This window comes from Panthera leo, chromosome B2, assembly GCF_018350215.1.
Source record: "Panthera leo isolate Ple1 chromosome B2, P.leo_Ple1_pat1.1, whole genome shotgun sequence".
Lineage (NCBI taxonomy): Eukaryota > Metazoa > Chordata > Mammalia > Carnivora > Felidae > Panthera > Panthera leo.
This window is the reverse complement of record NC_056683.1, coordinates 141,256,041-141,268,698: the sequence shown is the minus strand read 5'-3', so window position 1 is coordinate 141,268,698 and position 12,658 is coordinate 141,256,041. Positions and strand designations below refer to the sequence as shown.

The 12,658-nt window shown below is 44.4% G+C and overlaps 1 protein-coding gene across 7 annotated transcripts in view; it reads right to left on the bottom strand.

The window, feature by feature from the left end:
• The window catches only part of LOC122220530 (palmitoyltransferase ZDHHC14), a 533,561-nt gene that overhangs the window by 197,358 nt on the left and 323,545 nt on the right, over nucleotides 1–12,658 (bottom strand). For 2 of the 7 annotated variants that reach the window (XM_042940151.1, XM_042940152.1), the window contains one exon: nucleotides 3,134–3,306. The exons of 3 other annotated variants lie outside the window; for them this stretch is intronic. In XM_042940151.1, coding sequence (XP_042796085.1) covers nucleotides 3,134–3,306 — 173 coding nt within the window. Of the gene's footprint in view, nucleotides 1–3,133; nucleotides 3,307–3,426; nucleotides 3,521–12,658 lie in introns of those variants that run through there. 2 more of the 7 variants (XM_042940160.1, XM_042940153.1) reach the window with 2 other exon arrangements.

Genomic DNA, 12,658 nt, shown 5'->3' with positions numbered 1-12,658 from the left:
TCCTCTGGATGATGCAGGAAGCTTCTCCCTGGTCTTTGTATCCAAGGACTGTTGCGTTCCAATCCATTCTTCGTAATGCTGGCATAATGATACTTCTGAAACCACATCTATGACATTGCCATTCCCTGTATAACATTCCCCCAAACACCCTCCTAACTTTTAGAAAACAATCTGTGCTCTTTGGCATGATATAAAAGGCCTTCAATGTCACCTGGATCCTGTCTACCTCTTGGTCTTCTTGTCCCCATTCCTCTTGGAACCTATGCTCCAGTCACAGAGACTCTTCTCAGGCCATTCCCTCTGCCTAAAATCCCTCCCCCCTCCCACCCCATTCCCTATTTGACTGCCTGCTCCCCTATTTATCCTCCAAAACTTGTTCTGATGCAAGTTTGCCAGTATGGCTGTTCCGTGGGCATTGAGAAACAAGGGAGGGACACCATGCACATCTGTGGTGGTCACTGTAGATTAGCATGGCAATTTCCAGGCATATGGTAGTCAAGTGTGCAGTGCCATTAAGGCTATCAACAGGGCTGCTCTTGTGAAACAACAGGGCTTCCTCCTGGAAGTGTTTGCTGGCCCTCCCAGGCTGCCTTTGGAGACTCTTCTCCGTCATGCCCATACTGGACTCATCATACTGTAATCATCTCATTACTAGTCCGTGAGCTTCTTTGGACAATGAGCTCTTAAAGGAGGGGATTGTGTCTTTTATCTCTGTATCCCTGACAACATGGAGCATGCAGGGCCCCTACTGAATAGTCAATAAGGGTTTGGGGAGCGAATGAATAGAATACAGTGTTGGCAAGGGCACGGACCCTGAGTGAATCCCGGTGCTGCCTGTCCCCCCAGTGCAGCTTGGGCACCTCACTCCACAGCAGATCCTTCATGTGATGAGTGTGAGGTTTAAGTGAGAAAGGTGGCTGAGCAGCTCCCAGCAGTCAGTAATAAATGGTAACTATTACAATCATGGCATATTTTCAGGTGCTTAAGTTCCTTCTGTGTTGTTCATTACTATTTTCACCTTCTTGTTTTTTACTAGAAAAGTGGCATAATCCTGATGTTATAGACATTTTTAACTCTCAGCTCTTGGGGTTGGAGTGGGGTGGGAGGTGGGGGTGGGGGTGGGCATAGGGGAGTGGGTATGAAAGATGGATCGCAGCTTCAAGATTTGGTGTGGCGGTGCGAGAGGTAAGGTGGCACACGTCCACAATGGCTAAACCCGGAGAGAAGGTCTGTCAAAACCCTCTGGACTGTCTGGCTGTGCAGGACTCCGTCAGGGCTTGGAGCCTGGCCTCATTTGCATATTGGCTCCACTTCCGTCCTGGTGGGATGTGCCGCTTCCTGCCGCCTGCCCTCTGCTGGCTGGCGTCGACCTCCCCGATGTGTTTGACTATGTTGCCCCCTAGGGATCAGGCCCAATTTTCAATGCATTATCTACTTGCTAGCTGGAGTGTCTCCTACACTCGAGCTGTGTTAGAAACTACAGGGGTACAGAAGTGACTCCTACCCTCAAGGTATGGTGTCCACATTTAAAGAACTAGAAACCTTGACAATCCTGGAAAAGCCTAAACCAGGACTGAAAATCTGAAGAGCTCTGTGTACAATGGTAGAGGAGGGGTTTTTTTTTGCCCTGACGCGGATTGCCACGATCGAGGGAGAATCGTATTTACAGAGAGGCTTGCAATATACAGGGAACTGCGACATGCATTCACCATTTTTTTAAAAAAAAATTATTTTATTATTTTTTGAGAGAGAGAGAGAGAGAGAGAGAGAGGACAAGCAGGGGAGGGGCAGAGAGAGAGGGAGACACAGAATCTGAAGCAGGCTCCAGGCTCTGAGCTGTCAGCACAGAGCCAGACATGGGGCTTGAACTCAAGAGCCATGAGATCATGACCCGAACTGAAGTTGGCCGCGTAACCAACTGAGCCACCCAGGCGCTCCTAGTTTCACCCTTTCAACTACAGCAGTGATGGTATTAATGAAATAGAAATAAACATTTTGTTGGGAGACTGACAGTTAATAGCATCACACTGGCCACTAATCTGACAACTGACAACTGTCTTAACAGTCAGCTGATATTGTGTTTCCTCTCAAAGGTCACACTTGAAACGAAGTGTAGTTTCAGAGGGAAAGAAACCCATGAATATGACTCAGCAGCATTACTTTTCTGTAGTGCCTGAGCTTTCTTCTTTTGCCTGGCCAGTAACATCTGGGAAGATCAAAGCATGAGTGGACAGTTGTGATTGCTGGGGAGACCTTTCCTGGGTCATTTACAACTTCTGCCTTGCAACTGTGATCCTACAAATTATGAGAGGGCACTTTTAGGAATAAAAGCATTTAGCTTCATTTCTTCATAGGAATGGAAAATCAAAATCATTCTGAAGTTGTTTTTTTTTTCCAGATGCAAAGCAACTTTCAAGCAACTGCTTTTAAACCTCTCACATGCAAGCTTAAATCACAGTGACATTGTCACATTAGAATCTATTTGAGTGAGTTAAACCAAATAATGGCAAAGGGTCCTCTTCTTCCTTTAATCTTTCAGGAAAAAAAAAAAGGCAAACTCCAAAATTATGCCAAGCAGTCTATCAGTAGTCTCTATAGCTCCACACGTTCAGAGTAACGTCCGCACACTCTGAGCTGGTGTTTTTCTATCCCAGATGTATTCTTTTCCCCTCCAAGAAGTGAGGAGTGACTAACGCTCAGGAATATGGTGCCAAGAGCAGCTACTAGGAGAGAGAGACAACTGAGAGAGAGATTCCTCCCTGGAGATTGTGGAAATACACTTTTTCAGGAGAGAAAGCATCTTTCCCAGCTTCCCTTCATGTCTGTGTGGCCAGGGCTGGGTCACATGCCTATTTCATGTCTGTTGCACACCACCCACTGGCCAGGGAAATGGCTTACCACCAGATGTTTGGACAATGCTTTTGAGGGTAGAATGGATATTGGGATGTTAACCACTGCTTTGGATACTGTTTCTGGAAACTCTGATAGCTAGATCAGCTGTGCTTTGCTTTAAGGCAGAGCTCAAACCTTGACGCTTCCTTTTGAGGGTTTTTAGTGATTAAATGAAAGCAAAAAAACCCAAAACACCAGATGCAATTATATTTATACTCCATATTTGATGAGCAGGGCATACCTGTTACGTACATGTAGACAATTTATGTTCTCATGGAAAAATTCTTCAATTCCAGGAGCTCTCCCATCAACAAGCAGGCGAGGAAATGCTTGTTGGGTCTCTCTCCATGATGTGAGTCTCTCCATGACTCTCCAGGATAGTGGAGAAATCTTCTCAGGGCATCTGGGCAGCCCCTGGAATAATAATGAAGTTGCCTGAATAACCTCAACCCCCTAGCAAAATACTTTTAGGCAAAATTAAAGTCTTCTGATTTGCAATCAGAAGAACATTATAAGTAAAATAAATCTTCTGACCTTACTTTCAGAGGGCGGCTGCTGAATGCAGGACAATTAGAGTTTGTGTTCGCCAGGATCTGTCTGCCCTGTGAGACCAGCAGGGTCCCCAACGTTTAGAAACATCAGGTATAGGGCAGAGTTTCCTTTCCCCGAGATTGTTGCCCTTTCCAGAAATACCTCAGCATCTTGAAATAGTTTCCTGGAAGTTGTAACTGGAAAACAGTCAGGCCAGGGAAGGTGCTTAATGTTGGGCAAAAGTGAGGCTTGTGGGGAGTCCAGCTGGGAGACAGGGGAGAAATCTCCTCAGCTATGTCTCTGGGTCTTTTCAGTTCTGGTGGTCTTGGGTTCCAATCTTTCAAGGGATGAGCCTTTGAAACATGTCCCTGGCAGTATGTCTACCTTCCTGGATGGCTGCATATACCCTTTTCTCCCTGTGCTCTTATCTGACTATAGCATTTGATGCTTTGAGGTTCTGATAGCTGCATAGTTAGGAGAGAGACCTCTTATTCAGAAAATTTGCTGCAGAAATCCAAAGCATAGGACAGAGTTATGACATGTTAAGGTCCACGTTTACAATTTACACGCATGCCCATTTCACACAATGTTACGTATGTGCAGACCTGCTTTCAAGAAAGTATGTTTATGTAGGCATCTGATAAGTGCAAACACTGTTGGTAGTCTACCCAACAGCCACTCTCACATCTTCCTTGCTAACAGAACCCAGATTTTGTCCAGGTGTCCATCTTCTCTGTGTTTCTCATTTCCAACCCTAGAAACCAAATCTTGATAACTCTAGGACAGGTAGTCCCAATGATTGGTTTAGAGTGAACATATGACCAGTTCTGGCCAATGAGACATGTCAGGAAATCTGGAGGCTTCTGGGAAAGGTTTGTTTCTTAAAAAATAGAGAAGAAAGAGACAGCTCCTCGTCCTTCTTGGGACTTTGTGGTAGCTGTTTGTAATCTTGGGATGTGGCGGCCATCTTGTGAAGATGAAGGAACCAGCCCGAGGGCAAAACTGACCTCCTGAGTATGGTAGACTGGAGAAATGTAAATTGCCTGGATTCTTGAGAATTTGGGAGTTGCTGAATTAGTCAGCCCTGAAGCACTCTACCCCTGCACTTATCATCAGATTGAATTCCTTTGTTTAGACCATGTTGAGTTTATTTAATATAAAAGCATCTTAAACAATAATCCATACTCAACTATGGTCTCTATTCACAGGGTGCTGTATCCCCTTCCTCCTAGAGCAGTTCTTCTAACCTCCATCTGAGCAGGAGTCCTTCTATGATTTGGGGAGGGTCTCCATGCCTGGGGCTCACTTAGAAGAACAGAAATACTCGTCAGCACAATTGCCACAGCTGATGGTAACTACCCGCAGCCCTTAGGTATAGGCTCTGTGTGAGGTCAGTGCCAAACCCTTTGCCTATACCGTCTTATTTAATTATGGAAATGATTCCATGAGGTGGAGACGATATTATTCCCATTTGATAGCCGAGAAAGCCAAGGCCCACAAAAGTGAAGTAATTTTCTCAAAGTCTTAAAGCAGGTGATGAAACTAAGGGTCAAAACAGACTCTGGCCACACCCCTACCCATCAACCTGACCTCTCAACCAATCATGGGAACAGCAGCCAAGCATGGGCAGAGACCTTGTCACCTAATGGTTTCTCAGGATCAATATGTGAGTTCCTTGGGAGATGCAAAATCTAGATTCTAAAGGTAATTGAGTATATAAAATTCACTGCTTGACATGAATTCTCCCATGAGTTTTATTTAACCTCTCTGTACTTCAGATTCTCTATTTGTGAGGCTGTGTGTGACAAAGAGACTTTCCACGACCTACTTCCTCAGGATATGAGAAGATACACACGATAATGTACCTAGAAGCATTTTGCAATATTGAGAGGAAAAATACTACAGAAAGCCAGGCCATTGTTAATGTGATTTTAATAACTTCTCTCAACTCTTAGGATGTTGATAGTGCAATGGAACATGATAATTTATTGAAAAGTGGATGTGTTGTTTTGTTGAAATAAAGTAAGTTGGGCTTAACAATATAAAGAGCAAAACTCTTGTTTCATCCTGTATTTATAGGTTCCAGTTCTAGATCTAGGCTGTGTGGATCAAAAGCCCAGCTCTGCCTCTTACCAGCTGTGTGACTGAGGGCAAGTTAGTTAACCTCTCTGAGATTCAGTTTCCTAATAGAAAACAGAGATAATAATAGCACTCATCTGGAGAGTTCTAGGAAGAGTTCTAGGAAGATGGTAACATCCGTCAGTCAGTTGGCACAGTGCCTAGGACATAATAGGGACTCAATAAATCTTAGCTGTTATAACTAATGTTACTTGTTTCATTTCATTAACACTAAGAAGATTCCTATTTTCCGTTAAGTGTGCTCTCTATGGGATTAATAATTTGCATGCTTTGTTTCCAAGTTCAAGATTACTAAACTTTATATTTAAGCCAACTGTTAGCAAGCAATCATGGAGCGTAACAGTTGATGAGGTGTCACTACCTACAAGACAGCCTTGTCATTTGAAGATAAGCTGAAATGTGCAGCAGTATTGAAATTTGCTGTAAAAGAGTAGTTAAAACAATTATTGCTGGAATTCATAAAAGAAAAGCTTTTCATGATAGGTTTCTTCTCGTACTTAACTGCAAGCTGAGTTGAGTGAACAAGGAGCAAACAATCCAGCTGGTCCCACAGCCTGGGGCAGTGACCACTACATTCTGCCCTAAACTGGTGAACCATATTTTAAAGAATGTGGACTGCTCTTATAGGGCTTTATTTGGCCAGTGTTGGTTGACAAATGGACTCTGGGGTTTTTTTTGTTTTTTTTTTTAGTGAAAATGACTCTGTGTGTGTGTGTGTGTGCATGTGTGTGTGTGTGTGTGTGCACGCATGCATGTGCACATGCGTGCATGCACACACATTTGTCCAATTCTCCCTCACCCTCTGTTGTTCTGTGCTGGGACATTACTTTCTTGTAGGTTGGTCTTTAGTCTGTCTGAAAATTATATTGAAGATAATACCTGGAGGTTGATGCAACATAGTTAAGGGGCTATAAGAGCCTGTTAAATATATAGACCATTTGTGGTGAGGAGGGACAGGCAGGGTGGTACACCCATAAAGGCACTGGGCCGGAAGTCAGAAGACGGGTGTTCTAGTCTCTGCTCTGCCTGCCACTCAACTACTCAGTGCCAGCCGGGAGTAATCATGATGATATAAAAATAATAGCATTTACCATACTGCAGGGGTTAGATTAGTTGCTTTATATACAATCCATCATTTAATTTTCATGACCCTCTCCTCCAATTCACTCTTAAAAGAAAAAGATTTACTTATGATTAAAACAGGTAACTTCAGGCAGGATAAGGACCTCTGAAAATCCCATCCCCATCAAAAGCAAGAGTGATCAAAATCAACCTATTCAGAACTCTGAAAACTAACCAAAGGCTTACAACAATACCAGAAGTGTTCACTCAAGAAAAATGTTTGGATCCCAGGAAGAACAGTGATCCTTGTGGAGTTTCAACTGGCCCAATTCCGGCCCTCCTCTCTAGCTCCCAGTAGCTCTGAGAATCAATAGGCTTGCACTACCCATATGGCAGTGTGTTATTCCTCCATGACACGGAATGGGGCACTGACGTGTGTGACAATAGGGATGAACCTTAAAACATTATGTCAAGTGCAAGAAGCCAGACACAGAAGACCATCCATTGTGTGATTCCGTTTGTGTGAAATATTCGGAACAGGCAACTCTACAGAGACAAGAAGCAGATGGCTGGACGGCAGGGGCTGAGGGTGAGGAATAATCGGAATGACTGTCGGGTGTGGGGTTACTTTTTTGGGATGATGAAAATGCTCTGAAATTGACAGTGGTGATGGCTGCAGACCCTGTGAATGTACTAAAGATACTGAATTATATACATTTTTAAAGGGTGCATTTTATGATATGTAAATTATATCTTAATAAAGTTGCTATAAAATAAAATGAATAAAATAAAATAAAATAAGATAAAATAGGTAATTCATGTCTGTGGTTGGAAAGGAATCAAACAATCCAAAAGCATTTAGAATAAAAAGTATACCTCCTTCCATTCCTGTCCCTTAGCCCGTAGGTACCTCTCTCCCATGTGTTATTGTGAGTCCTTTCTGAGATTTTTTAATGCATTCCCGAGCATGTAAATACATGTATACTCACATTTGTACATAAATGGTAGCATACTATACATTCTCCTCATGCCCTTTCTTTTTTCTTAAATGTTTATTGATCTATTTTTGAGAGAGAGAGTGGAGGAGGGGCAGACAGAGGGAGACAGAGAATCCCAAGCAGGCTCTGTGCTGTCAGCCCAGAGCCCAGTCTGGGGCTCGATCCCACAACTGTGAGATCATGACCTGAGCTGTAATCAAGTGTCAGATGCTTAACTGACTGAGCCACTCAGGTGTCCCAGGCCCTTGTTTTTGCATTTAAACATCAATATAGTACAGATGAATATACTTCATTTAAAGTACATATTCATTTAGTACATATGAATATACTTCATTTAAAAAAAAATGCTACAAAGCATGTTTTTGTATGGATGTGCTGTAATTTGTGTATTCTGTTCCCTAATGATGCATACATTTAGGTTGTCCCCAGTCTTATATTGTTAAACATATACAGGATCAACGGATTTATGTATTTCCGATTTTGATAGATATTGCCAGTGGCTATGCCACCACAATTGCTTTTTTCTCATTGGCCAGAAGTCATAAAGCAATCGTAAATCACAAAGCAATATTTAGCTGCAGTAGAAGCCTGGAAATACATTCTTTATTCTTAGTGGCAGTATGCCTTGTTGAAAATTTAATTGCAGTGGAATAAAGAAGACCAGATATAGAGGGTAAGAAACAGATCTTCCTTGAAACTTTAACTTCTGTGACTTCATAAAACACTCTCTGGGGGCGCCTGGGTTGGTTAAGTGCCCAACTTCGGCTCAGGTCGTGATCTCGCAGCTCGTGGGTACGAGCCCTGCATTGGGCTCTGCTCTGACAGCTCAGAGCTTAGAGTCTGCTTCGGATTCTGTCTCCCTCTCTCTCTGCCCCTCCCCCGCTTGTGCTCTCTCTCTCTCTCTCTCTTTCTCTCTTTCAAAAATAAATAAACGTTAAAAAAATAAAATAAACACTCTCCGTGTCCTCTTCCTACTGTCTATGTGATGTCTTGAGTCTCCCTTGAGGAGGGACCCTCTGCTTCTACCCTTTCCTTGCTGCTGGTGTTCCCAGGGCTGGCTCTTGGCTTCTCACTGTACATACTCTCGTTGGGCAACCCGTGCATCCCACTGACTCAGCTGCCATTCGCATGCTGATGACTCCCTAATCTATGCCTCTGCCCCGTGCCCGGGCGGCACTACTATACTTCTCTACCATCTGGCATCTCCCTAACCATGACCAGAACCATCCCAGACCTACTACTTTTCAGTCTGCTTTTGAAATCAAGGTTTTGCTCTAAGTCTGAGCTGGGATTCACTGGATTTAGGTGAAATTCTTGATCCCCAAATCTCAGGTGAACCTGGATCCCTCTCAAGACTTTTCAAAGGTTGGTGGGTTGGTGCTTATCAAGGTCCTTGATGGAAGTGACATTTCTAAGGCAAACGTCTTCAAACTGGTGATGAAATTCTCATCTGCAGGTTTGCCTGAGTGAGGTTCCCTTTACTTACTATGGAATGGGTTACTTGGGGGTAATGGTGGGGGGTTGCTGGATCTGGAGAGAATCGTGAAGGTGTTTTCCAGAGAGGGATGCTTACCGTGTGTCACCCTTAGTCAGATTTCTCTGTGGACCTCAGCCTGGGACCTTACATCTCATACCCCCATGATGCAGACAGGTGCCATGTGTAAATAAATTCTGAGACGACAAGCTAGATTGCTCGGTTTCCTCTGTGACACCATCCAGGAGAGGGTGGAGTCTATGACCCTGGAGGGAAGCCCCCGCACTAAGCCTACTATTTACTGGACAGCTCCGCGGGGCTGTCTCTTGGGATCTGGGTAGGACTCTTATCCGAACTCATGCTGCCCCTTGCCTGGCTGCCTGGGGAACCTCGCTCAGCCATGAAAGCTGAGCTCCAATGCGGTCTGAGGCCTCTCCTGACCCTTCAAGGAGAATTTGGCCAGCTCTTCCTTTAAGCTCTCACACTGATGCCGTCCATACTTCTACCACCTGCACCCCATCCCCGTCCAAAGAAGGCATAATATGACTCTTGTGTTTTCTTATTCCTTGTCTTTTATGTGGCTTTATTTTCTTTGGGTGTCTTGGTTAGATAGTAACTTCTCCATTTCTAACAGACTTTGTGCATACCTCTCGTTGTAGATCCTGTGAGATCAATTCCTATTGTGAACATGTATAATGTACTTTGGCTGAAACCACCTGATCAGTGAGCTCTGAGTTCCCCTGTTCTTGTTTTTACTGAATCTTAGCCTTCTCTCCAGGTTGAAGCCTGCCTTTTGCCCAGGCCTTGAGCTTCTGACCCGAACTCCCATGAACCTGGTATGATGTCGGAAATAATAGCTGTCTGAGGAGGTGAGTGCGCTCAGAAGCCATCTAGTACATTCTCTGTTGCCAGTAGAATGAGTATGGAACTAGCAATTAGAAGACTTAACGTTTGGTCCTGACTGTGCCTCTTAGCTGTGTGTAGAGAAATCACTTTACACAGCTGGTGGTTTATTTCACCTCTGAAGAGATATTACCTCACAGAGCTTTTGTTGGCACAGTGTTTAGTCCATTGGACTCTACCAGCACAGTGCTTAGGGCCTCTATGAAGCTTCAAAGTCAAAATTATTAAGAATTTAACTGGGGCACTTGGGTGGCTAAGTCAGTTGAGCATACAACTTCCGCTCAGGTTGTGGTCTCACCGTTCGTGGGTTTGAGCCCCTTGTCAGGCTCACTGCTGTCAGTGCAGAGCCCACTTCAGATCCTCTGTCACCCTCTCTCCCTGCCTCTTCCCCATCTGCACTCTCTTTTTCAAAAATAAATAAACATTTAAAAAATTAATAAGAATTTAACTAAATGCCTGAAAAATGTAACATAAGACCCACTCCTTTTGTTATTAAACTGTTATTTTTTATTTATAATTTTTAAAAATGTTTATTTATTTTTGAGCAAGAGAGACAGACAGACAGACGGTGAGCAGGGGAGGGTGCAGACAGAGAGACAGAGAGGGAGATGCAGAATCTGAGGCAGGCTCCAGGCTCTGAGCTGTCAGCACAGAGCTAGACACAGGGCTTGAACTCATGGACCGTGAGACCATGACCTGAGCTGAAGTTGGATGCTTCACCGACCGTGCCACCCAGATGCCCCTAAACTTAGTATTTTTGAGACTTTCATTCTGTTAGAAAATGATTTGTGGATTACATTTCTTTTTTTCACTTTGCAAAAATTCCTGAGTATCTATATCATCTCCAGGAAATGACTGCTGGCCCTAAATTAAATAACTTACTTAAGCAAAACAAAACATTTCAAAGTAACATGCTAATATTCTGTTTCAGATGGGATGTGGGTGTCATTTCAGTATGTTTGCTGTGATGTGGGGGTCAAGGAAGTCAGAGTCCTAGAGCTTGGGGAGATCTTAAAATGGCCCTGGCTGTGAGGATCAAGGGCTTTACACATGTACCTGGTGAATTACAGAAAAATGCATTAACTATTCCGAAAACTCTATAGAACAAACGCCATTGTCCCAAGAGGCCACCAGCCAGGAATCTCTGGGAAAACAGTGGTTCTGAATTCCACTGGATCATTCAAATTGCTGGGGAAGAGTATCAGGTGGGTGCCTGAGAATGGCTCTTTTAACCAGCCCTCCAAGTGATGCTGGCAACTGGGTAGATTTGGGAACCACTGGGCTATAATCAGAGCTCCTTCCATCTCATTTCATTTCATTTTGCCCTTGGTTTTCCCTTTTGGAAAAGAACGGCTGATCATCCTCCTCTCCACATTTCTTCATGAACGTGGCTGCTGCCAGTCTTTCTTAGCCAGGCAGGATGAGCCCAAGGCCATTCACAGCACAATCAAACATGGCTTTGTCTTCAGCCCTTTCCTTCTCAAACCTCTCCCCCTCTGTAAGAGCTTACATCCCAACACCCCCTCTCCACCTCCTGCCGAATCTTATCCTTTGCACTGTCCTTGAACTTCCTTCTTAACTGTCAGATGCTAGCTGGGACATTTTTCTCTTCCCTGCTCTTTTGTTCCAAGTCAGCTTCTGCAAAATGTTTTCTGTTCCAGTTGTGCAATAACGGGGCCATAGCAGGGATGTCCGGGTGAGAGTGTTGTAATTGCAGGAGGCCAGAAGACCGGAAATAGGAAATAAACAGTGTTACATCCTCCTGAGACCAGCTGCAGGGCCAAAGTGGTTGGGGTGGGAGAGGGAGCAGGGGAAGAGAGACGTTCACCTTTGCTCTTCTGGGCATATTACCTTTCCTGGGGCAGGAAGTCAGTTGAACAGACAGAACTCTAGAGCCAGAATCTTTGCTCATCCAGGCTGGAGGTTGGAAGGATGTTGTCTGCTGGAAACGTGACACTTGGTCATTTTAGTAAGTGTCTTATTTTGGCTGCAAAGGTAGAGGTGGTGCCTTCCTTCCTGGGGAGGGGGTTTTCCGCCCTCCTTGAAGTTGGCATGCTTGGTTAATTTGCGCAAGGAGAACGCCACCAGAATTATTCAGCATTTGCCGACAGGCTCACGCCCGACCTCAAACCCTGCAGAGTTCACTATTTTTAGTGGAATGCAGCTAATTATAGACAGATAATTATAATTAAGATGAATTTTCTCGTTGTGTGAGATACTTGTCGCGCTCCGACGTCACCTCTCAACGGCACAGTAACACGTCGCCAGCAGCGAGCTGCCGTGTTTCTCAAGGTGCATCAGCGATTCATTGGCAACAGAATTACGCTGGGGATGGCTGTTGAGAATGCAGATTACTGGGCTCAGATGCACGCAATCAGAATTTCTAGGGTGAGAGGCCTGGGAATCTGTATGCTTAGCATAGACTCTCTAGTGATTCTGAAGAATTCCAACGTTGAAGAGTCATTGATGAGTCGAAACCTATTATGTAGTAGGGACTCTTCTGATTAGCCAAATCCTTGGGGCACCGGGGTGGCTCAGTCAGTTGGGCATCTGGACTCTTGATTTTGGCTCAGGTCATGATCTCACGGTTTATGGGACCGAACCCTGTGTTGGGCTCTGGGCTGACAGCACAGAACCTGCTTGGGATTCTCTCTCTTCT